This window comes from Macaca mulatta, chromosome 17 (genome assembly GCF_049350105.2).
Source record: "Macaca mulatta isolate MMU2019108-1 chromosome 17, T2T-MMU8v2.0, whole genome shotgun sequence".
NCBI lineage: Eukaryota > Metazoa > Chordata > Mammalia > Primates > Cercopithecidae > Macaca > Macaca mulatta.
The window spans coordinates 39,615,089-39,641,141 of NC_133422.1; the positions used below are offsets into that span (position 1 = coordinate 39,615,089).

The 26,053-nt window shown below is 39.3% G+C and overlaps 1 protein-coding gene and 1 long non-coding RNA gene across 2 annotated transcripts in view; one reads left to right on the top strand and one right to left on the bottom strand.

The window, feature by feature from the left end:
* DIAPH3 (diaphanous related formin 3) overlaps nucleotides 1–25,691 on the bottom strand; it is a 491,959-nt gene extending 466,268 nt beyond the window's left edge. The window contains exon 1 of the mRNA XM_077973974.1: nucleotides 25,309–25,691. Coding sequence (XP_077830100.1) covers nucleotides 25,309–25,488 — 180 coding nt within the window. The 5' untranslated portion in view covers nucleotides 25,489–25,691. The remainder of the gene's footprint in view (nucleotides 1–25,308) is intronic.
* LOC144336152 (uncharacterized) lies at nucleotides 6,555–15,305 on the top strand. Its single transcript, XR_013407669.1, has 3 exons — nucleotides 6,555–6,720; nucleotides 8,832–8,920; nucleotides 15,196–15,305. It is a non-coding gene; the product is annotated as an uncharacterized LOC144336152 (long non-coding RNA).
* Nucleotides 25,692–26,053: the final 362 nt, after the last annotated feature.

Sequence of the window (26,053 nt, forward strand, 5' to 3'; positions counted from 1 at the left end):
CACATGAGAAACTCTAGTCCATACTCCACCACTATCAGCCATTAAACATTCCCTCAGCCTGCACACATATGAATTTCTCATCATGTAGCTCACTTTAAAAACTGGACATACCTGAAACAAGCCACATGAAGAGTACAGATAAGAAGTACAAGAGGATTTCAAAGAAGTGAAGACAGGGAGCTGATAGAGTTGAGACAGGCCTTACTGCCATGAAGTGAAAAGTATCGATTAGTACTGTTTTAAGATAATTCAACAATCTCTGGTATGTAGGATTAATTACCAATTGCATCATTTATTTAAATGCTTAGTCTAAGGTACAAATCATTCAGTCCCAAACATAAACTTAGTACCTAAGTGTTAAAAATTGTTCATTATATCAGACTATGACATGACACCATTTGCTTGATAAAATGAATAAATCACAGGTTACTAACAGGAAGGAAGGGAGGGAGGGAGGGAGGGAGGGGAGGGGAGGGGAGGGGAGGATATCTTAAGGGAAAAAAGGAAAGATCAGTCTTCTCTTAATCATAATCTATGGCTGATCATAGATTGAGATGTTGCTCCCATTTTTGTTTTGAAGTCCAGATTATTCCTTTCCATCAATAATTTATGAATATGTACTTCAATCTAATAACATTTCTAGTCCACACACCTGTGTTTATCTTAACGTCAACACCAATTATAAAGACTATGAAAATTTAAAGTAATATTCCTACCAGCCATGACACTGAACACACCTACAGAGTCTATCTATGGATCATCTCCCTGGCAACTACACAACACACATAGATGTGAAAATATTATTCTTCAAGGGCTCCAGATTTAACATCTAAGAAAGGTCCAAAAATAACACTGAAGCTTTCATAGCACTGAGGACAAGAGTAGAGCTGGCTCTTTGATACTACAAAGAAAAACTTTTAAGTTCACATGTTTTTTCAGTCCAAGGTGGAAAAAAGTGAAAGGGGAGATGTTAGGAACTGGTGAGAATTAGGAAACGCTCTCCAGCCTCTTTTAATCTGCTCATTTATTCAAAACTGCAATTCTGCCAATCTCAGAAAGACAAACATACCATGTATTACTCATTATCCAAGGCTTCTCTACTGTCGTGCACTCAAGTATCCAGAACTCCCTGCCCCTCAAATTCTCCATCGTGAAAGGAGGGCCAACAAGAGAGATCAGCTTTCAGGAGGAGGCATGATTCAAGTGTCCATAGAAGTGAAAAGATTCATTTCTCTGAGAACACAAGGTTTAAGGAGGCAACGTACCTGCTAGGAAAGAACTGTCTCTCTAGAAAAAAACAGTTATCATATTGTGGCTTGGAACTCTGAACTAGATTGCACCCTACAGAGGCTAGGTACCTAACAAGTCATTTTTCATTCTAACATAACTCCAATATTCTTTTCCCTTGAATGAACTCATTCCATGTGGGGGTAAAAGGAAAAAGATAATGGCTAATTTAGTAACACAGCTTTTGTACTTGTTTTAAGATGTCTTTTCATCTATTCCAGTTCTTTTCACCTCTACTACCAGATCAAAAACTCTTTTGCAACATGTCCAGGGAAAAGCAAATCGAACCTCTGAACCACTTTACAAGTAGGTTCAGTTCTAGGTTATGGGAATCCAAGACCTTTTTCACTGTCTGGAGAAGGCTGAAAAGCATTTACAGTATTGGCTATACCGAGAATTAGACTGATCGCAGAACTCCCAGAATCACATTGAAGCTTATCCCAACTACTAAATTACTTCTGAGAGTGGCTTAGCGTCCTAGACATCTTGTCCACAACACAAATTTAGATTGGATGTTCCTGAGACTAACAGAGCATCACCTATTCTTTCACATATATTTGAGAAAGATTTTGTTTATATTTCAGCATCACCATAAAGAAAGGAAATTTGGTTAAATCATTTTAGGAAACAATTTGGTAAAACAAATTCCATGTTCACACTTTAACCTAATAATTCTACTTCTAGAATCTATACTTGGGAATTAAGAAATGGAATCAAAAGTTTATATACAAATATGTATCATTACAGCATTACTTTAAATAGCTAGAACTGTAATCAGCCTGACATTTCCCCAAACATAGGAAAGATTAAATAAATCACAGTCCTACCAATATGGACTGTAATGACATGGAAAAATGTTTACAATATAATGGTACCTGAAAAAAAGTGCATTTAAAATGGCATATGTAACATAATTCCAACATCATTAATATACATATATATGGAAAATATAAAACAGGAATCACAGGTAATTTTATACATCTGGATTATGGGATTTGTGGGGGTTTTTTCATATCTTCATGTATTTTCCCAACTATCTACAATAAGCATATTTATTTTCAATACAGAAAGTTTTTTTTAAGTTACTATGGATAATACTTTTCAGATTGAGCAGAAAATATAGATTGTTCCTTTTCAAATAAAAAGGTATGTATTAGAAAAAGAAAAAATGAAAATCTAAAAAACATCTAATAAATATTATGTGCACAGACTTTTTAATAGGCTAGTTTTTAATGCATATTTTCAAGTATGTCAGAATATATTAAGCTCATTATTCATTTGTTTTCTAATTCACATATATAAATTAACCAATCTCAAAAAGCTCCTTGGTTCTGTGAATTATTGATGTTGTCACCTGCTACAGACTTAATTCCAAGAAAAATATACGAATCACTACATCACAAGCACAAATCCTTTTGACACAAATTCAATTTCTGTGGCAACAATAATATATTGACTTTGCTTTATTTTTCTACTTTATGACACTTATTAATGGCAGAGTTAAAAGAAATCTATCATTTTTCTTTATTGTAAATGTAAATGATATCATGCCACCTTGAGAAAGTTAGGGTAAATACCACTTACTAGATAATTCCTTAATGTAAATAAGGTCAAGATGCTGAAATATAAGAAATAAAATAAAAGATTAAGATTTTAAGCAAGACATAGTCTCATAATTCTAGTTTTTTTCTACTAGACAATATAATTAGGCCAACAACATGTGTGAGACACATTAAATATGAAGACCCAGTCTCTCCCCGTATGAGCTTATAACTAAAAAAACAAGATAAACCAATAACCAAAATGCATCATAACAAGGTATTCAATGGTGATTGGAAGAAAAGGCGGAGTCTCCACCTGCTAATCACATATGCTTAAATACATGCTAATTAAGAGGCAAGCATTATAGCAACGATCTAAAACTAAAGGCAAACAAAATTTTAGCCATAATTCAGGTAAAACTTGGAATGTAGAATTTGCTCTTCTAACAGAATGAGAGATTCCTAAAACAATCATTCATGCAACAACTGTTAATTAAATATTGCTATATTCTTGACAAGGGAGAGATCAATAAATAAAACAAAAATTTTTGCCCTAAAGGAACTTATCTTTATTGGGGAAACAGACAATAAGCAAATTACTTATTTAAGATGTTAGAAGGTGATGAATGCTCTGATAAAAATAAAAAGTAGCGTAAGCCAAGAGGGTTTGCAGGTTGCAATTTTAAACATGGGGAACTGAGGCAGGCATAGGCCTCATTGACAAAGTGGTGTTTGAGCAAAGTTGCCAGTGGGCTAAGGTGTGGATGGGCAGGGGAGTGTTTCCAACAGAAAGAACAGCCATAACAAGGCTGTCAGGAGGAGTATGCCTGATGTTCAAGAAACAAGAGAGCTTGCTGGCTCCAACAGCACAAAATGAAGTCAGTGAGAGGGAAGGAGGCAGATCAGTCCCAGACCATTTCAAAGACATGGGCTTTTACTTTTCTAACTGAATAATCACAAATATTTTTTAAGTATACAAATGTAAGTAATCAACTTACACAGTAAATAATAATCAGATCAGCATATTATACAAGTTACTGAAGGCAGAGAGGAAGGTCTGTACTCAAATAATCATTATTTACTTGAGGGCCCTTTAAGTGGCTTGGTTATGCTTCCACGAGTCATTTACCAGAAGGTATTAGAAATACTCTCAAAGCACTGTAAAGCCAATACAGGCAATTTTTGGAAAAACTCAGTTAATTCTATCAACTATTTTTTTTAATATGGAATTAGTCCAGGGGGTAGAGGGACCAGTTAAGCATATCTAGAGAAAAGAGGGTAAGAAAAACAGTATTTACAACCATTTAAACATAAATCTGAGGACAATTCGGAAGTTTGAGCACCAACCCGAAGGAGTCCCCCCAAGAGGTCTAAACTCAGATGGTAATGTGGTCCATACGTGTGTGAGTCCACGCAACAGGAACCCTTGCAGACAGCCCAGCACCAGCCATGGTTGCCCCTCCTACAGCACCTACGATCAGGGACTCTTCCTTCCTGCAGTTAATAATCTCTGATTTACCTCAGCATCTCCAATATGCCCTTTTCCTTTCTTTTTTTTTTTTAAAGAGACAGGGTCTTGCTGTGTCGCCCAAGCTGGAATGCAATGGAGTGATCACAGTTCACTGCAGTCTCGAACTAGTGAGCTCAAGCAATCAGTCTCCTAAGTAGCTAGGATTACAGGAGCACACCACCATGCTCCACATTTTTTCTTTTTTTTTTTTTTGGTACAGACGGTGGTCCCACTATGTTGCCCAGACTGGTCTTGAACTCTTAGCTTCAAGTGATCCTTCTGCCTCAGCCTTCCAAAATGCTGGGATTACAGGTGTGAGCCATCTCATCTGGCCAGACTTTCTCTTTTAATACTTTCCTAAATAATCCCCACCTTAAACCAGCCTACCTTGGTTTCTGTTTATTTCCGGGCCTTGACCAAGACACTACTGCAGTCCTCTCCCTCTCAATACCTGGCTCACCTTTCAAATGCTGCCTGATTCAGGAAGGTTCTCTAAGTTTACCCACATCAAGCATGCCTCTGGTGGGAATTTTACGTCCTGCCTTGCGCTGTGGCACAATAGAGCAGTACTGAGCAGAGGTGAACAGACTGGGCTCTGGGATAAAACTCACCTGGATTAGAATCCAGCTCTGATACCAATCATCTGTGTGATCTTGGGCACTTAAACCCTCTGAGCCTGAATTTCTTAACTGTGCCATGAGGCAAGCAAGCATCTTCCCCATAGGGTTGGTAGGAGACTTAATAGAAAAGGCCATAGTACACAAAATACTACACCTGAGGTTCAGAAACTTTGACCTATGTTATGCCGCTCCCTTCACAGTAAGATCCATATAGGCATCACCTGGGTTCAGCTCTTAATCATTCTCCCCAAGGATACTCCCAACAGTCTTCTCCTCTAGGGCCCTGTAACAAGTCTGTAATCCATCTGAATCCATTTTAAATGTGAACTGCCTCTCCTGTCGGCTTGATTTTTGTCACGGTCACTTTACCAGCAGCTCTGTTTTGCTGGCTGTCAGTTATGTTGGACTGCCCTCTGGGGCCTTTCACGTGTTGTCATATTTCTTTGGGGCTCAAATATGGGGGTTGAGAAATCTACGCAGTGGCGGTTTCCTAATGCCATCCACAGAGCCAGCATGTTGCCAGGGCCTCAGGAGACTCACAGTCAGCTGGATGAATGAGATGTGAGGTAAACAGATCGCAGATAAAAATTTAGAGTAAGGGTGGATCAACTTTCATTATTATGGAGAAATGATCTCATTTCCATCCTCCCAAGGCCCTTTTGTTTACAATTCCGTGGGGTCCCTGACCATGGTCTGTCTTGCAGTTTGTGTTTATACCTCCTCTTCTGTTTGCATGTGGCAGGTACTATGTTCCCCTCAACTTTGAATCCCCAGCCCTACCATGGTGCAGGGAACATTTTAGGCAGTGGTTATCAACCTGACTACATATGAGAATCACCTGAAAGTTTGTGTTCTTTTCCCAATACAGATGCCTATGTAATATCCCAGGCCAAATGAATCAATACCCAAAGATGGAGCTGTGGGAGGATGGAAATGAGATCATTTCTCTATAATAATGAAGGTTGATCCACCCTTACTCTAAATTTTTATCTGCAGTACCTACTCGATCTGTCTACCTCACATCTCATTCATCCAGCTGACTGTGAGTCTCCTGAGGCCCTGGCGACATGCTGGCTCTGGGGATGGCATTAGGAAACTGCCATTGCGTAGATTTCTCAACCCCCATATTTGAGCCCCAAAGAAATATGACAACACGTGAAAGGCTGCCTGCCACGGATAATTTTAAAGATCCCCCAGGTAACTCTAATGTGCAACCAGGATACAAACGACTAAAACTAGGCAAACTATTTTAGACTCAGTCTTTCGGTATCAAGACTGTCATCAAGGAATCTCCAAAGATCCCCACATGTAAACAAGGTAGACGCATATGAGTGTATCTGCCTCCTGCACACCATCTCTTCTCTGAGAATGCCTGTGCCATTGAGGTAGGCTCACCAGTCTTCACTGTTCCTTGTAAGCCAGCCCTGGCCACAGCTAAACACAAGACAGAATATAAACCCAAGCAGAGCCAATCAAATCTCCATTTTCCCAGAATTCTGGAATTGGAATTCAGAGATGAAAATCAGGCTCTACTCTTGCATGCACCAAGGACATATATGTCTATCTGGAATTATGAGGTTCTAGGCTTGGCTGTGTGAAGATCAAAGCAGTGGAAGCCACACAATGCAGAGAACCAACAATGGAGCCATGCCTAGTGAGAAGCAGAGACGCTGGATGGCCTGAGAAAGGGAGAGAGAATGAGAAAAGCTGTCAGCTTTTAGTTCCTGGTTCCAGTCCTTCATGAGGGCCAGCTTGATTCCAGGTGCTAGTCTTACGTATCTTTACAATTCCTCTTTTCAGAATTAAAGTAGATATTGTATAAGGATCTGTTCCTTTAGACCTTTAACTGAGCCTTTGAGACAGAACCCAAAATTGCTAAATGGGTCCCTAAGTACCCATATGATATAGCCCACTTTATCACTACTACTACAACTTACTGGGCACTTCGCAATTACTAGTATACCCAGCAACCCTAAACATTTACTATTATCCCCATCTTAGCGAACAGGAAATTGAATAGCACAGAAGTGACTTATAAGGGTTGGTGAGTGCCTAGGCTGGGAATGAGTCAAAAATCCAGCCTCATTCTCCTTCCTTTCCCTCAGTCCCCAGAACTATGATGGGACAGCCAGCTGCTGAAGCAGTTTCTGAATTATTTATGAAGCAAAGAATTCAAAAATGAAATCTCAACAAGAAAAAAGAGCATAATTCCAATTGGATGATTACTAAATGATAACAACAACACTGACTACAAAACCATATCTTAAAACCTCAGAGATAAATGGGCATAGAGGGGGGTTGCAATTCTGTCAATCGACTAACACTAATAAGAACACATGATTTGCTAGGGTGTTTCCTCTCTTTTTTTTTTAAGTTGCTCTCAAATATATAATAGAAATGAAAAGCTTTTTTATTTCTCATTTATAGATTTTTAAAGCCGTGGTATATATTACAAACCTTATAAACCATACCCTCCCAATTCAGACTGAAGCATAAGCCAAAACTATCCACGTTCCAACATGTCGCTAAAAAATGCTTCTCAGGAATTATAATACGACAGCTAAAGAAAATTTAATTTCTTAAATCATTGATAATGGTGGAACTTTTTCTAAATAACTGAATTACCATTAAGTTTTCCTGCATAATTTAATACTACTTTTTATTATACCCTATAAATTGTTTTATCTCTTAAAAGGAATCAAAAAGATGATTACATATTTATAAAATTAGCATCTGAAAAATGAAGAGCACAATTCCAGATTTTACACGCAGTTCCAGTACTATGCATAAGATGTAGGTTACATTTTACATTTCTTTCAGAAATATTAACCGAACAGGATATAGTTACTGCACATCTAAGTTACCAGGCCACCAGGTGAGGGCTGGGTCATAAAGATCTATAAAATATGGTACCTGCCCTGAAGACGTTTACCATCCAATAAGTTCTAGAGGAAAAAGAAATAAGCTGGGTCACTTATTTTCCCTTTTTGGTGATTCAAAAAATAATATAACATTAGTAACTGCCTGCCAGAGCTAAACATACTGAAAAACACAGATTCATCTCCTTAATGCTTTTCCTTTGCACTTGTCATCCAAAGCAATGTGGGGAATTTGGAGAGATAAATTCTAGAATGGGATTTGACACAGAGCGGCCCAATACTGTACCTAATTTGCACTGTGCCATATGCAATACAGTGAAATCCTAACACATTACATTCTATATTGCACTTTGGTTATGAACACACCAGTTTCTGTAGTCCAGCCACAGGCTCAAGCAACTGCAGTCTAACTGTCCTTGGAAATCTTCCAACAATGCCAAAGGAGACTTCAGCAATGATTCAAGCATATTTGTATAGGACTTTAAAAAGTACAATAGTTTTAGGTTGATTATCGCACCATTCAAACACACTAATTAAAAAAGGCAACAAGGGTTGCAGGAAGTCAGCAGCTGACAGCCACAGGTAAGGGAAGGCACCCAATGATCCTAATAATCTAGTGAAAATTACTAAGGACTGCAGATCTCGCAAGGATGTGAAGATAATTCTCACATGCCTGTTTCTGTCATCACTGATATTGTTTCACTCATAAACTTATTGAGGGTAGCTCCATAGGCTATAAAGGTGCATCATCTTTGCCAGAATAAAATGTCCATGATATCTCGAAAAGTTAAATCACGTTACTGGAAGGTAGTTTATAAGAAACACTGACTCACAGGTGAAGCCTCCAAGGCCATAGGTAGTCCCTTTAAACTTGAATGTAGGCCAATGTCTGTCAGTTGAAAGAGAACTAGAGAAAAAAAAAAAAATGCGGCCAAGAATACCATAGGAAAATTCTCAGCATGTGTCTTCAACATGTGCAAATTTCTGTTTACAGAGAAAAGGTAATTTGGAAAATATAGCCATTTTTGGAAGACTGAGCAGCCAAGGTTCTTAAGTATAGGAGATTGGGACCAAAAAAAAAAGGTAAATTTGTTCATCAGTCTACTTAGTACATGTTTGGAACTAGAGACTCAAATAGGGAAAATTTTCTCTTAGGCCTCCCCTTCCCCTCTCCAGCACATCTATCAGATAAGTAAGGCTAACAGAAACTTCAATCAGTAAGGTACAGGACAGTGAGATTAGTGCTATAACCGATACTGATCTAAGCATTCCAGAAGAGCTGCTTACAGATACCAGGGAACACCTCAGGGTCCAGATTTGCTTCAAGCATGTACAGAGGACACTGGAATGGACCAAACCAGCAGAGAGCAAAAGCTTTCCAGACAGGAGGTCTAGCTTGTAGAAATACATTGCAATCATGCAGGGACCTACAAGTAAATTGTGTGGATGAGGAACTGGAATTTCAGGTGGAAACTGGGGGATCCAACCTAGAAATGTGGGCAACGACAAAGTCATTAAAGAACAAGATCATGCTACTTGGCCTTTAAGTTGTGGATGATGTAGGAGAAAAACTGAAGGGTTTTAAGCAGGTTCCATAATCACACTTGGGTTCCAAAGAAAACTATTATAGCAGCAACATGGTGGATGAAACAGGGTAGACCCAAGAACCAGAGCCAAGGAAATCAGTTAGGAAGCTATTGCAATAACCCAGCAGAGAGATAGAAGGTAAGATAAATGAGGTCAGGGACAGTAGAAGAGAAGAGGCAAGTGCTATAAGTATCCAGGAAGCACAATCAAGGTTACTGAATAACCAATGCATATGGAAGTTAAAGATCAAGAAGTTGAAAATAAATTCAAGGATAAAATGATGGCACTGACTAAAAGAAAACAAAAGAAAGAAGTTTATAAGAAAGCAGATAAATTCGGGTTGAGATACGGTGAGTTTGAGGTACCTCTAAGCCATCCATGTAAAATAAGGTTGAATATTTTGGACAGAAGCTCAAAAGAGCATCCTAAAATAAAGATGGAGTTTAGGAAGTCATCAGCTTCTAAATCTGAGCTGTCCAATATGCCAGCCATTGGCCACATGTAGCTATTTAAACACAACTTAATTCAAATTACACAAATTAAAAATTCAGCTCTTTGGTAGCAGTAGCCACATTTAAGTGCTCAAAAGCCACATATAGCTAGTGACTATCAAATTGAACATGGCAGGACACAACATTTCCATCATCTCAGAAAGCACTAATCTAAGTGGTAGTAAAAGAAAAAAAAAAAAAAAAAAAAGGATGAGTTCACACTAGAAGCATGCATAAAGTCAAAAGAGAAAAAGAGATTACTTGGAAACACTCATTTTAAAGGGTGGGAAAGGAGTAACCAAAGATCAGAAGAGAAGAACATGTTAGACCATGGTTTCAAGGAGGGCAAGGTTAGTACAAATACAATGAAGAAGTCATATAGGGTGAGGCTTAAAACAAAAATCAGCACTGGGTTTGGCAGTTGATCTGCCTGGACAACAGAGCAAGATCCTGACTCAAAAAAAAAGCCCACAGCTTTAAGAACTCCACAGCCTGAGTTCTTACAGATTATGCTACATGAACACCCCAGTAACACTGAAGCGTATGTATTGATTCACACCTCTCTTTCCCCATACCAGACTGAATATAAACCTCTTGAAATCAAGGACCAAATTGCATCTACCTGTGTGCTATGCTCAGTATAACTGGCATTCAAAACTTTACTGAATAAATGAAAACAAGTGATTCACAAAAAGTGGCTAAAAAGGAAGGAAGCAGAGCATGGTATTCAGAGAGACAAAGGGTCAAGGGAAAGTTGAAGAAAGGGGTTGTTTGGTTTTCCTTCTGCTTTTTTTTTTCACAATGGTAAACATTTCAGCATCATTACAGGATGGAGCGTGTAAAGAGCAAAACTTTCCTGACAGAATGTGGATGGGTCAAAAACAGCAGTAAAGAGATCAACCTTGAACAGGAAAATATATTCCTTGTGTGGATATTGGAAGAGAAACAATGAAGAATGGTTGCAGATATAGACAATTACAGCAAGCTCTAGGAAAACTTTCTCTGAAACAGGTATCAAGGGGCATGCTAAGAGACAGAAGTAATCATTTGTAAGACCTTAAGTGAATGCTGTGGTATGTTCCCATGTGGGAAAAAAGTGGGTGCTTGACACATACACAGAATACCATTGGAATGATACAAAAGAGCCAGGTGCAGTGGCTCACATCAGCAATCCCAGTACTTCGAGAGGTTGAGGTAGAAGAACTACTTTAACCCAAGAGTTCAAGACAAGCCACAACATGATGACACCCTGTCTCTACAAAAAATAAATAAATTAGCTAAGCAGTGCAGCGTGCCTGTGGTCCCAGCTACTCCAGAAGCTGAGGTGGGAGGATGGCTTGAGTCCAAGAGGTGGAGGCTGCAGTGAGCCATGATTGTACCACTGCATGCCAGCCTGGGTAACAGAGTGAGACACTGTCTCAAAAAAAAAAGGATATAAAAGAAAATAATAAGCTAACCAGCAGCCCTTGGAGCTGCTCTCCCTATGGAGTAGCCATCTTTTGTTTCTTTACTTCTCTGGTACTTTCTTTCACATTAAAAAAGAAAAAATAATAAATGTTATCATGGCGGGTGGTGGGGGGTACCTTAATTGGTGGTCTAGGATGGAAGGGAGGCTTAGGGAATTTCCCTTTGTACTCCTACATTGTTGGACTTTTTAAGAAGTACAGACGTTGTTTTTCAGTTTATTTATTTTTTAAGACAGGATCCCGCTCTGTTTCCCAGACTGGAGTGCAGTGACACAATCATGGCTCACTGCAACCACAGCTTTCCGGGTTCAAGCAATCCTCCCACCTCAGACTCCCAAGCAGCTGGGACTACAGAAATGCACCACCATGCCAGGCTAATTTTTTTGTATTTTTTTTGTACAGACGGGGTTTCACCATGTTGCCCAGGGTGGTCTTGAACTCCTGGACTCAAGCAATCCACATACTTCAGCCTCACAAAGTGCTGGGATTATAGACATGAACCACCATGCCCGGCCACTTTTTCAATTGAAAAAAACTATTTGGGACAAAAAAGAATCAGGCCCATAGATAAGGTAAAGACAGTGATAAAGGTTTAGCATAAATGCTGTGAGAAATGGAAAAGGAGATGACCAAAGAGCGAGTTAAAAGCCAGGACCCATCATACCCCATTCCCAGTTAACCTCTCTCTGTGTCAACCCCATCATGTGCAAAGTAACAGTAGGGAGAGTGCCCATTTCAAAGCACTGTGTGAGGGATAAGAGATTGAAACACTGCCCAGCCCATTGTACAAGCTGAACAAATGCAGTTATTGTGATGATGATTGTTATCTAGCAGCACTGAGGACACATAGATACCCAATGTCTAAGGGCATCAGTTCACAAAGCTGGGCGTGGTTTCCACCAGGATGCAGGAACCCAGTTCAGCCACAGAAGCCTGCCAGGTTGCTCCAGGTTTGGAGATCTGAGGCAACTGAACAAGGAGGCCAAAGGTTCTATTATTTATTGATATTCTACCTTATGTGAGGTGTGAGGAAGCGAGGAGTTTGAAGGCATCCCAGTTCAAAGGGAGCTCCATGGTTACTTTTGTGGAGTGTGGGTTTAGTGTGGAGCAAATGTTGACAGCAGGAGGCAGACAGAGAAAGAGAGGCAATGTCAAGAGACTGTAGGTCTACATGAAACAGAAAGGAAGGGAATATATCCAGGCACCAAACAAACCTTCGGTGTGTGTCCCACCGAAATGAATGGCTGAGTCCCTGGACACAATGCCAGTGTCCCCCAGGAAAAAAAAAAAAATGCTATGAGGAGAAAGGAAGTAGGAAACAAGAAGAAGAGGTTAAAATGTTGTCAACAACTGAGAATTTAACACTACAGTGATGAGATCTTCCCTATTAATAATAGCTGCCACATATTAATTGTGCTGTGCCTAAGCTAACATGTTGAGTTAACATGTGTTAACTCAACTAATCTTCACAACAATCTATAAGCATAGAGACTAATTACTTCCATTTTACAGAAGGGAAAACAGAGGCACAAAGATTGATAATTTGCCCAAGGATATATAGCCATGTCTGAGTCTCTCTCAAGTCTTTTTATCACAGTTTAAGGGTGGGACTTCAGAGCCACAATGCCAGGCCCAAGTTCTTCAATAACCCACATATGTTTCTGGTAGTCTTTACATACCCTTGCCCACCACCACTAGGATCTTTTATAAAAAGAAATGAATAATTAGGGCATATTAATAACATTTAAACAAATTCATCATGAATGGGTTAATGAACCAGGAAATATAAAATTACAAGAGTACTTTGTTTCGATTTTCAATTAGCCAAACATTCAGATTCCTACTGTAAGCACAAGTCTATACCAGGCACCACAGAGAAAGTGACTTCCAAAAGCTTACAAACACATGCATAAAGTAACTACAAGCAGGTTCAATATAACATAACAATAAGAGCAAAATTATACCCTCAAAAGAGACCAAGTGGAGTTAGAACATGGTTTTAATTGGAGACCGTCACCTTTTATAAAGAAGTGAAATCGTCACATTGAATTTCTCAATGCAGATTATATGCACTCTATTTTTCATGTTCATTTCCCAGGCTGTCAATTTTTTCATTAAAAAAGAATTGTAATTGTCATTATGCAATGAATTCAATCAAACGTTTTAATAAACAAAAACAGTTTAATTCTATAGTAAAGTCCATAACTAATGTCACCAATTTGCAAATCTTTTATTTAAAAACTGAATGTTACAAAGTTTCATTTTATGACACCCAAATAAACAGCCAACCTCAGAAAAAATGCAGCAATTACGGGATAAATTCTCCATATCTTGGGAAGATACTTCATAATAAAATTAACCAAATAAATGCAGCATTATGGATATCACAATTAATCCACTAAGGGCTTTTACTAAGGGCTTCAAGAAATTCTACACCATAACTCCTTTGAGAGAACTACAGTACTCTGAACAGGTATTCAGTCATCTTCAACTCAAGAGGGTGCATACTTAAGACCACAGCTGCTTGGTTATATCCCAAATCCCTCAGCACGCAGAATGAACTCACATTTGATACATTAAATGATAGTCTCCCCCTTCCTTTCCAATATTTAAGATCTGCCATGATCCTCAAAGATGGAGAGATCAGAAAGCTACGGAGTATTAATTCCATTCACAGATTTACTTTTAGGGAAAGATACATATACCTACCTAGCTATCTAGCTATCTAGGTATATATTTGGATTGTAGATGTAAATCTGTTTTAGTTTTATAGCTGTAAAAAGTGATAGGCATAAAGAGTTATACTTAGTTTTATATCTGTACATATATTAGCAACATATATATACACACATATATGTGTATGTATGTGTATATGTATATATGTGCATTTATGTGTGTGTGTGTGTGTAGATATATATATATAAACTGGAACCCTAAAAAATCAAAATTGAATTTAAAAAAATCAAAATTGAATTAAAAAAAAAAAAAGCCCTATAAACCCAGGAAATGAAGAGTAAAGATTAAAAGGAGATAAAGATAGGAAGGGAGAAAATGAACATTTCAATGGAATTTATGATATTTCATTTTTTTAAGCTTATTGGTGAGTATACAATGTTTTACACCTCTTTTGTATGACACATATATAAAATATATTTTTTAAAGATTGCAAGTTTCTTGTTTACCCAAAAAAACTATTAGAAGCAAACTGTTTTGAAACACATTGTATACATCCTTCACTACTGATAAATACTTACTAATCACTTTTATCTCATCACTAAACAAAGGACTAAGGTGAAAAACATTTGCCTGGTTCAGGTACACATCTAATTTCTTGACTCAAGTCATCTCTGGGTACCCCAAACTGGTCTACAGATGCCTTCCATAAATTCTACTTAAGCCTTACGTTTTTTCAAGATCATCTTAAACATTAGAACTAAAGTAAGCATATTCTGGACATTGTGAGTGACCCACTCTATAACCATGTTCTGTCAGGAACTTTTGGTTTTACTTTTGTAAATACTTTTGTATTTACTACCAATATGGTACCCAATGAGGGCCAAGCAACATCATGACACAACAGATTTTCACAAGCTCTTCCACTTAGGAAGAATTCAGTTCCAAAAGCCTATTTATAATTCCAAAATCACCCTATTCTGGGAACTATGCACCCACAGGTATGGAAAATTAGATTTCAAGAGAAAAATGAATATAGAAGCGGGTAGTATAAGAGTTTTGATTTTTTTCTGCTGCTTCAACAGTTTCATAACATTTACTAAAAAATGTTTATATATGGCTATTTTCTTTTTAAAAACAGGTGTATAACAGTTCACAACTTCATCTACAGCCTCAAGCCAAGAACTATGAAAAAGATAATGGTGTCTGATGACAGGCCCCTACTAACAGTGTAAGGCTATCTGTGAACTCCTCAGTCTACACATATCTTCCTCAGCATCTGGGATTCCATTTCCACCCAAGAATCAAATTGATAGAAAGAAAAACAGCAAAATATACACATATTTTTCCACTATTAAATCCAATAATGATGACTTAATTTCAGCAAAACATCATCAATCGCATTAAATTAATGTTGCCGTTAATTTGAATTTTATGGGTTTTATAGTTTTGTTTTGGATTATAGATGTAAATCTGTTTTAGTTTTATAGCTGTAAAAAGTGATAGGCATAAAGAGTTATACTTAGTTTTTTATGTGTACATATATTAGTAACATTATTTTTATTATCATTCAAGTCCATATTGGAGTATCACAAGAATTTTTTTTCCTAAGTTTGAAGTTGTTTCCTTTATAGGTTTTTTTGTAAGTTACATTTGTACCCCAAGTTTCATCATCATATTACCCCCATTTTAGAAATAAAGAACAGGCCCCTAAGAAAGCTTCAGAAACTTGCTCTGACCATTCAGCCATCAGATCAGAACCCTGCATCAATCCAAATGTTACCTGGTACGCCAGGATAAGAACTAAGAACAGAATGCCTCTGCCTCCACCACACCAAGAGGAAAAAGACTGGTTCAATTAAGTTTTCCAGCATTAGAAAGCTATTCAAATATCCAATGTATTCCTAATGCCCTAAGGTATAGGCAAAAATTGTACTATGATTACTGTTACTACTAATGATAACAAAAACAACAATCCTGTAAATGGTAAATATTTACATAGAGGTTACAATGAGCCAGGTACTATTCCAGGCCCAAAACATAACTTTTAATCTTCATGACAACCCCATGTTACACATGAGAAAGGGGAGGCACAGAGAAAGGTTAAGTAATTGCTCAGTTCACACAGCTAATAAGTGATATTGCTGGGATTCAACCCCTGAGAGTGGTTCAAGTCACTGCTCATAAATGTTACTCATAATGCTTCTTCTACAAAAAAACTGTAAGAAAAGATAGCAGTGGGTCTTTTGAAGAATAAAATCTATGGTAAGCATTTCCAAATACTTTTCACTAAGTAACTAGTAACATGAATGTTTCAGGACCAAAGCTTATTTAAACTCCTAAATTTTCCCCTAAGTTAATAGACTATTCAATTTGCTATTTGAGAAAAATTACTCCCAATGGTAAGGTATTTCAATGCCATCCTGCTGCTACTGAGAGAAAAGTTACCTTTGTAGATCCTGTTCAAAGAAAGCCCATGCTTTGATCCTTAATATCCCATGAAGTAAAAGGTTATGCTTAATCTATATTTTATAGATCTAAAAGTCAAATTAGTTTCTGAGATAAACAAGCAAGAGTGTAAGGATAAGCATATTCTTTAGCATTCATTTGATTCCTAGTTTAGAGGATACTATGTGCTGAGTTAAAGACAATGACATTAGTGTAATACGTAGCAGTTTTTTCCTGTATTATTCTGCAAGCATAAACAAGTTATACACATGTTAATTTACATTCTATATAAAAAGCCAATTTTAAATCCAATTTATAAGGCAATAAATATATAAAGATTCTAGGACACAGCAATAAAGTTATGTCATAAAGTAGAGTTAATTCAAGACAACAATAATAAAAGCATGACAAATTTTAGCATTCCACCAACTGCACAAAGGTGTTTCAGGTAACATCTGTTCAGAAGCAATTGCTACAAGATAGACTAGATGAGATGCAAGATTTCACCATGTAATAAATGTATGTCAGTTTGCTTGCTTCATAATTAAAGACATGAGTCTTTGAAAAAAGCAATTAAGCCTTGCTCTAAATCTGAGACAATCATCCCTATCCCTACCTCTACCCCTTTTTACCCTCAAAGAAAAGACCCAGAGTGGTCCAGGAGTATTAAACACCATATGTTATCTACTTTCAGCAACTAAATATATCCCCCAAAAAGCTACTTAACATATATGGCTTCTTTTGATAAATCATTTATTTAAAAAAAAAAAAAACAAAAAACTGGGTTTTTCTGTTTTGTTAAGAAGGATAGAAAGGAAAGAAAGGCTGGTATAATTGAGAGCAATTTCTTAGAGGAGCAGCCTGAATAAAATGATTTTACCTCCTTCTGAAGGTTACAATGTCTGGTGTATGTTAGGTAGAATTCTGACATGAATAAAATTTAGGTGCCTAAAGCTTTCAACTAAAAACAGTATCTAAATTCTTGACAGTTTAACCCTAGGACAACTGAGAGCATCACTTAAGCTGAGAATTCAATGAAGGAACAAGTTCAAAAAACCAAAAAGAGCATTCAGAAATCACCTCTATCTTTTCCCAGCTTTACAGAAACCATAAATATCATAGAGTAGACAAAACATGAATGGAGGTTTTGGTTGTTATTCCAGTTACAGTTATTTTTCTTTTGTAATTTGGTTGTCTTCTGCCCTCCCAAATTACAAACCCTCTGAAATAAAGTGAAAGGAGAGATTTAAATGAATCTGATGGTCCTCCTTGTAACTATACGTAGCTTCATTTCCTATGGCAGGTGTTAACACATTACCACAAATTGGCAGCTTAAAACAACAGAAATTCATTCTCTCAGTTCTAGAGGCCAGAAGTCCCAAATCAGTTTTACTGCACCAAAATGAAGGTGGGCTGCTCTCCTTCTAGAAGTTCTAGGGGAGTAGCATTCCTTGACTCTTCCAGCTTCAGATGGCTGCATTACCAATCTCTGCCCCTGCAATCACAACACCTTCTCCTCTTCTGTGGTCAAATAACAATACATGTGTTTGCATTTAGGGGCCACTGTGATAATCCAGAATAATCTCCTCATTTTAAAATCCTTAATCATCTGTGTAAAGTCCTTTAAAAAAGAAAACTGGAGAAAAGGCATACAGAGGTATTATGTGCCAGTGTGGCAAGTGTGGAGTCAAACAAAGTATGAAACTCAAAGAAGGGCCAGATGGCTAAAGCTTAAATACTTTCTTCATAGGGAAGAAGGAAGTGGGGGATGTAAGGCAATTTACAGGATGAGTAAATAATCTTTAGGGGGGATGAATGGGCCCAAAGAAGAGACAACAGTCTGAGACAAAGTTTGTCTGGGCTTGGTGTGGTGTCAACTCTAGTCTTCCTTCAGGATGCAACTATTTGAGTTGAGATGTCTGAGAAAGGGATTCACAACAGTTGAGTATCTTCTGGAGGATACAACCTTTAGGTAGATAGGGGAACTTCAGAGAAGACCCTTTCTTGCATTTCCGGCTCCCCAGGTTTTCTCAATTTGAAGTCCAGAGTGGCATATTTTGGGGTATAACTTTCTGAGCCCTAACAATGCTTTCTTTCTCATATTAGTATCATAAGCTCCAAACAGAAGTTGCTTGAATAAGTGCATTTGCTTTTTCTACCAGTACAAGATGTCTGCTGGCAGGTAAGTTCCTAGGTTAATCTAATCTATAGTGGCTCAGAGACCCAAATCCTTCATATATATATATATATTTTTTGTGTTGTTTTGTTTTGTTTTGAGACAGAGGAGTCTCACTCTGTCACCCAGGCTGGAGGGCAGTGGCGCAATCTTGTCTTACTGCAACCTTTGCCTCCCAGATTCAAGCAATTCTCCTGCCTCAGCCTCCCGAGTAGGTGGGATTACAGGTGCCCACCACCACGCCTGACTAATTTTGGTATTTTTAGTAGAGATGGGGTTTCACTATGTTGGCCAGGCTGGCATCGAATTCCTGGCCTCAAGTGATCCACCTGCCTTGGCCTCCCAAAGTGCTGGGATTACAGGCATGTGCCACCGTACCCAGTCCCTTCCTATATTCTTGCTCTTCCATATGTAGCACAGCACATGGGCCTTGTCCTCAGCTGACTATCCTCATGACCAGAAGAAGACTATGGCAAAATAAGCATCACATCCTGACTATGGGCAAAGGCAAAAAAATGGGCTATTGCTTCTTGTTAGCCTTTTTCTTTTAGATGTTGTATTTTTCAATGCTAGAATTTCCACTGTGGTCTTTTTAAAGTTTCTGTTTCTCTGCTGAGGTTTCCTATCTTTTCATTCATTGTGAGCATATTTCATTTATATTCTTAAATATGGTTATACCACTGCTTTAAAATCCTTGTCTATTAATGTTTACAACTGAGTTATCTTGAGGTTGGTCTCCACTGATTCCTTTTTCTTGTTTGTGTGGGTCACATTTTCCTGTTTTTTCCTAATGTCAAGTACCTTTGCACTGCATCCTGAACATTGTGAATGTATGGTGTCGGGACTCTGAATTCCTTCTATTCTTCTGAGAAGTATTGCTTTTTGTGTTTGTTTTAGCAGGCAGTTAACTTGGCTTAACTCTCAAACTGCACATACTGTCCCATCTGCTGGATGGGACCTGAAATCTTAGTTCAGATATGTTAGCCCTACCTGTGCTGCTTGGAGTCTGTCCCATACATATGGGGTTCAGAAATTTGAGGAGTCTAAACACAGAATCTGGGGCTACCCATTTGTGGCTCCTTCTCCTTTCTAGGACTTCCTCCTATTTTATCAGCTATATGGTCACCAGAACTCTGCCCTCTGGTTTCTTATGCCAGTACAACTGTGGGCTTATATTCTAGTTTTAACCACCCATCATGAACCTGATTAGGGGCTTCCCCTATGCAAAAAGCTGCAAAAAATGACAAACTTATCCAGTGCTAGTCCGTTCTTCCAAGTATTGACTCCAATAGCCATGTCTTTTGATCACTCTCCAGTGTTTTAATAGTTGCTTTTTATAATTTTGTCATGTGAGAGGCTGTGGTCCAATGAGAGCCACTCAGCCAATACTGGATGCAAAATTTTTGTTAGTCCCTTTTTACAGAGCAAAGACATCTTTCTCAGAATTCCCCAGATTTCTCCTTTAGCTTACTGGCTAGAATTGTTTTCATCTGCTCTTTGTTAATCCCCTTTGTTCTGGGGCCTGCATGCCTTGAAGGATTTGGCTGCCACACACTGGCTGGTATACATTAATGAGTTGGGTTACAGTTTATTTATTAAGCTTGTGAGCTAAGTTAATGTGTATCCACCTCAGACATAGATTCAATCTCCATGTGCTGACCCTATCACTGTCCAAGGCCCCAGATGTCCAGATGTGTGGAACTTTGGGGCTGCCTCCTGGTGGAGTTCAACAGGCCCAGGTGGAGGTTGCTTGAATCACCTGTGGTTGCCCCAGCCAACGGGGTAGAAGCAGCCACATTCCACAATCTGGGCTGGCTGGGAAGCTGAGCAGGGAGTTCCAAAGAGTGGCAGCCCAAACTCAGGCAGGCAAGCACTGAAGGATGGTTCCTCATCCTTCTGGCAGGAGGCTGGAGGCTATGAGATACCCTGTCTCTCAGGGGCTGGAAGAGAAAGAGCGGTATCTCTTTCAGACATCCTGCTGTCAGAAGTTACACCACAGCACAGTCATACATTGGGTTTAATTGTTGCTCCTGCCTGGCCCCTTTTTTTTTTTAAAAAAAAAAAAAAAAAAAAAAAAAAACCTGTAAAGTCATGTTTTGCCGTATAAGGTAACATTCACGGGTTCCAGGGATTAAGGAGTGTCTATCTTTTGGAAGATCATTGTTCAGCCTACTACACCTGCTTCCAAATAACCCAAAGTAATTGGCAAACATGCACTAATCTCATCAAGCTTACTGGGATTTCATCTCTACTCAAATTCCTACTACCTGTACAATCAACAAAAATTCTCCAACCTTGTAAATCTTCTCACCTCGCAGCCTGCCTATAATCAGAAAATCAATTCTATACTCATATTATATATTCATTAAAGGCATCACTAATTATTGCTAATGGTTCCTGGATGAGAAAAGAAGCGGTAAAGTTCCCAACAGCTACTGGAGAGAATTCAGGACAGTGATGAAGCCAGGGGCAGTGGCTCACGCCCGTAATCCCAGCCACTTTGGGAGGCCGAAGCAGGTGGATCACTTGAGGTCGGGAGTTCAAAACTAGCCTGGCCAACATGGTGAAGCCCCTTCTCTACTAAAAATACAAAATTAGCCAGGCATGGTGACGCATGCCTGTAATCCTAGTTACTAGAAGGCTGAGGCAGGAGAATCGCTTGAACCCAGGAGGTGGAGGTTGCAATGAGCCAAGATTGTGCCACTGCACTCCTGTCTGGGCGAGACTCCATCTCAAAAAAAAAAAAGGAATGTATAGTCTGAAGCCAGCATGCCTAGGTTCAAATCTCAGCCTCATGAACTGGCAGCTGTGTGATTTTAGGCAGCTTAATCTCTGTATACCTTGGTTTACTCCTATGGCAAACCAGGTTAATAACACTACCTACCTCATAAGATTCTTCTAAGAATTAAAGGAGTTGATAATTATAACATACCTAGAACAGTGCTTGGCTCACTCAGAAAAGTTAACTGGTAAATATACAGAAATTAAAGGACAAGATGAAAAATCTCAAAACCTGCCGGGCGCGGTGGCTCACACCTGTAATCCCAGCACTTTGGGAGGCCAAGGCCGGCGGATCACGAAGTCACGAGATGAAGACCATCCTGGCTAACACGCTGAAACCGTCTCTACTAAAATACAAAAAAAAAAAAAAAATTAGCCGGGCGTGGTAGGGGGCGCCTGTAGTTCCAGCTACTCGGGAGGCTACTAGAGAGGCTGAGGCAGGAGAATGGCGTGAACCCGGTAGGCGGAGCTTGCAGTGAGCCGAGATCGCTCCACTGCACTCCAGCCTAGGCGACAGAGCCAGACTCTATCTCAAAAAAAAAAAAGTAAAGGAAAAAGAAAAATCTCAAAACCAAAACTGAAAGTACTACAATGACATAATCAATCAATAATTACCAATCTATTCGATGGAAACGATTAGATGATTTAAACTGAAGTCTGTAAGAACTTTTAGAGGACTCTCCTAATTAAAACCAATTCCTTCATCAACTTGGACCACCAATTTACAGGCTCCCTTTGAATGGACTGACCTACATCCTGGAGATGGACACTTCTCCTAAAAGCCACATGTCTTGCTCTGCCACCACTACCTGTGTGTTGCTAAGAGCAATGAGAAACAGGTATTACTGAAAGGCTTTCCACAATCTGTAGGACAACTGTTCTGTTCTACAAAGGATATAGGCCTGGGGTCCAGGTATTAAGAGGGTGGCCTAGGGCAGGTTCCAAGTTTAATTCCTACGGAATTTTATCTGCTTTCACAAATCCACCCAGATACTTGCCCTGTCCTCTCAGCCTCCTCCATCTCTCTTCTATGCCCCAGTAGCTATCCCTACCATCTCAATGCTCACGGCTTAAGATATTTTCAAATGAGACCATGTTGGTTAATTCACAAGCAGCCCAAAGTCAATTGATTCATGGCACAGCCAAAGTATCATACAATTACAATAGACTAATTTCTACTATTTATACTTATTTATGGGAACAGATATCTATGCTACAAACTCTTTTACCCAACTCGCAAGTTACGTGAAGCCTGCAACTATACATTTAGTAGAAAACAAGAATTTGTTTGCCTACTTTATCAGGACTCAAAGTAAAACAAGATTTCAGCAAGTACCAGAGCTCCTGCTTTCTTACACTAAGACAGAAGGGAGTGACCAGTTTACCACTCCATTCCACTACTTGCTTGCTGCTTTGCAGAAGTGTGCAAAACACTAGCCACCTAAATTATTCCTATCCATCACATCACCAACCTATATTACTTGTTCCAATCAAAAGTAGCTGTCCCAGGCTCGGATAATGACTGGGTGACCTGAAAAGATTTAGGATAATGTCACTTCATCCAATCAAGAAAAAGCCAAGAACTGACATGAGATCTGCAAGAACAGTGACTGACTTGACACCTGCAAGTACAATTACTTTCTGAGGCATTGCTGGGACCTTTGATGGTCTCAAAGATCCCTCTCCATCCAAAAAACAAGAGTTCCTGGTATGCAATCCAGAGCAGTGAAAGGTAGGCAAATTGGGAAGAGCTGCTCAGGAAGCAGCCTTGAGACTGGGATACTGAGCTTTAGGACAGGAACAGAGTAGAGCTGTGCCTGGAACTTCTGTCCATCTTAAGATTTCCAGTTCAACAGGAAGGTGGTCCAAAATCAGTAGCATGCCCAGGCTCCTGGTAGACAAACTCAAACTCTCTCCAAAGAAAAGCATCCCCGGAATCTTATAGGTGAAGATAAAGCAATGATCTTACAAAGATAAACAAGCACACGAAAGAGAGCAAGGCATCATGAATTTGAGTCAATGTAGATTGCCCAGATTGCAAATAGCAGAACTGTCAAATAAAGAATAAGAACAACCAAGTAGGAAATGTCTAAAGAAATAAATGAATAAGAAACAAAGGACTATCAAGAATGCCCAGGCAGATTTGAAAAATAAGCAAATGGAACTTATTAAAATAAAAAATAATTGCTAAAATCAAATATTCAGAAAAGCAGCAGATTAGACATAGCTGACAACAAAATTAAAGAACTGGAAGATATAACTAAAGAAGTTACCATATAAGCAAGAATCTAAATTAGCTTCAAAGAAGAGTCCAAATTACTTCTAAATTAATTGGAAGTCATGATTCAAATCAGACTCCTGCCCCAAAACACCGTGTTTTAGATGTGTTTTTTACCTTTACAGCTTAAGAGTGCTATCTTTTAGATGTCATTTCATCTTTATGAGAACCCTTTTAACAAATGGCATGCTGAGATGGTCAATGTGACATACATAAGAATGAAAAACAGCACAGAGACTAGAAACCAAATGATCAAATCCTTCAATGAAACTTAACATAAATATTAATTTAGATCCTGTTTTCATGACCTCCTTGCTGGGAATGAGTCACAGAAAATAACACCTTGTATTCTGGACCACAGAAGTTAAAACAAAATAAAATATGATTATTAACCCAGAGAGTAGACTATAAAAGGAAGAAAAGTCATTGCCTTAGAGGATTCTTCTCACATGAGGCAAAAATCTTTCACTGGGAAGTTAACTCTGTCCTATTCATTCTTCAGATCTGTCAGGATAATGATCAAGTCCGTATTTGATCCTTCTGCAAAATGTCACTATTCCTATGACCATTTTGATACTTAATTTGGCATAACTAATCTACACTGTTCCTCATTTTCAGTATTCTGATATATCTCATGTATCAGAATATGGGTTCTCAGTCTTATTCAACTATTATTTTTAACTAAATGTTATAGTTAGCAACTGGTTCACAAACCATTATTCCCTTAATTTGCGAATCATGAATTAAATTTCTCACAATTTTCACTTGCCCACATAAGACAAATACTGTACTATCACACACACACACACACACACACACACGTAGTTTTTCCATATTCCTAGGAAAATGGTGGAGTGGTAAATGTGAAATTTCAATTCTGTTGGACTCATCCCAAATCTATCAATCCTCTATGTGATTTATTTACACACACACCCCCCAAAATAATCATCACTGCCTATACTTTCACTAGTTGACACCAACGAAAAGACAAGGTGCTAATCATGACACTTTCCTTAAGTGTTAAAGACAAGCAAACCAGAATAGCAAGTTTCAAATATTTAGAATTCTTTCCAAGCTAAGCAAAACATTCTTTAGTAGTGACCACATCACCCGCCAAGTTTTAAAACGAGCTGTTTCAACTTGGAAAATTATATCCACCTTAAAATTTCTTATATGTAATTAAAAGTTCGTATTAGATTAAAATAATAAGCAGAAAAAAAAATGCTGTCACCTAAAAGTTCACTTTGATATATCTTATACCTTCTTACACTAGGGAAGAAGGGAGAAGTTCGACTTAAAAAATGCATTGTCCACCTAGATGACGTCAATGCATATAGACATTTGAACTGCTTTTCACATCAGCCCTAAGAAATTTGGGGGCAACACAAAGATCTGGGCATTTGTCACAGGATCCAGCTACAACTAGACCCGGTCGTTGTCAATCTATGATGATTGGCACCTCGGGATCTCTAGAATAAAATTTGCTCCCCAAGTTCTTGTGGGCCCACCCTCGGCAGTCAGCCCTACGGCGGGACGGGAGCGGCCCCACCCTAGCTCCAGGCGATACTTACAAATTTGGGGCGCTTCTCCCCAGGCTCCTCGGGGCCACCGGGTGGCGGAGGGCGTTGGGGGCCCTTCCTGCCCGGCATCTTGCTTTCCCGGCAGCCGCGGAGTGAGGCTGAGGAAGGGTAGGGAGTCCCAGAGGCTGAGCCTTGGGTAGAGTGGTGCAGCCGCGGCCGGTGCCGTTCCATCTTTCCCCGCAGCTCTGGGGACCGGAAAGAAGGTGGCCACTCAGCAAGCTGCAAGTGGGGAGCTGAGGGATCGGCAACGGGTTTGTCTCCCGGGGTCCGTCACCCAGTCAGCACAGCCTAGCCCAACCGCTGAAGTCGGGGCCGCAGCCAACACATCCGAAAACTCCCGCCACCCGTGTTGGCCCGGACTGGCCAATCCCGCGCCGCCGGATCAGTGACACGCTGAGGTACCGCCCCTTCCGGGCGTCGCGAAACATGATTGGCCATGCTGCCTGTCAATGCCGCCACTCAACCCTTCTGGCGGTTCAGGCCGCTCACCTTAAGGGCGTAGAGTGGCGTCAGATTTGGAGAAAGGCCGGGGACCGTGGAGGAAGTCATCGGGCTGGATTTCTTTGGATTTGGAAATAGGGTTCCAGCAGAACTGGAAGGCGGGCGAGACAGGCCCTGCGCCACCATTTGAGCAGCGCTGGAATATAAAACCATCTGCTAGCCCTCTCCTTGCACGTCTGGGGCTGGAAAAAGTAGTTATGGGACTGGGTACGGTGCTGGAAGGGGTACTAGGCAG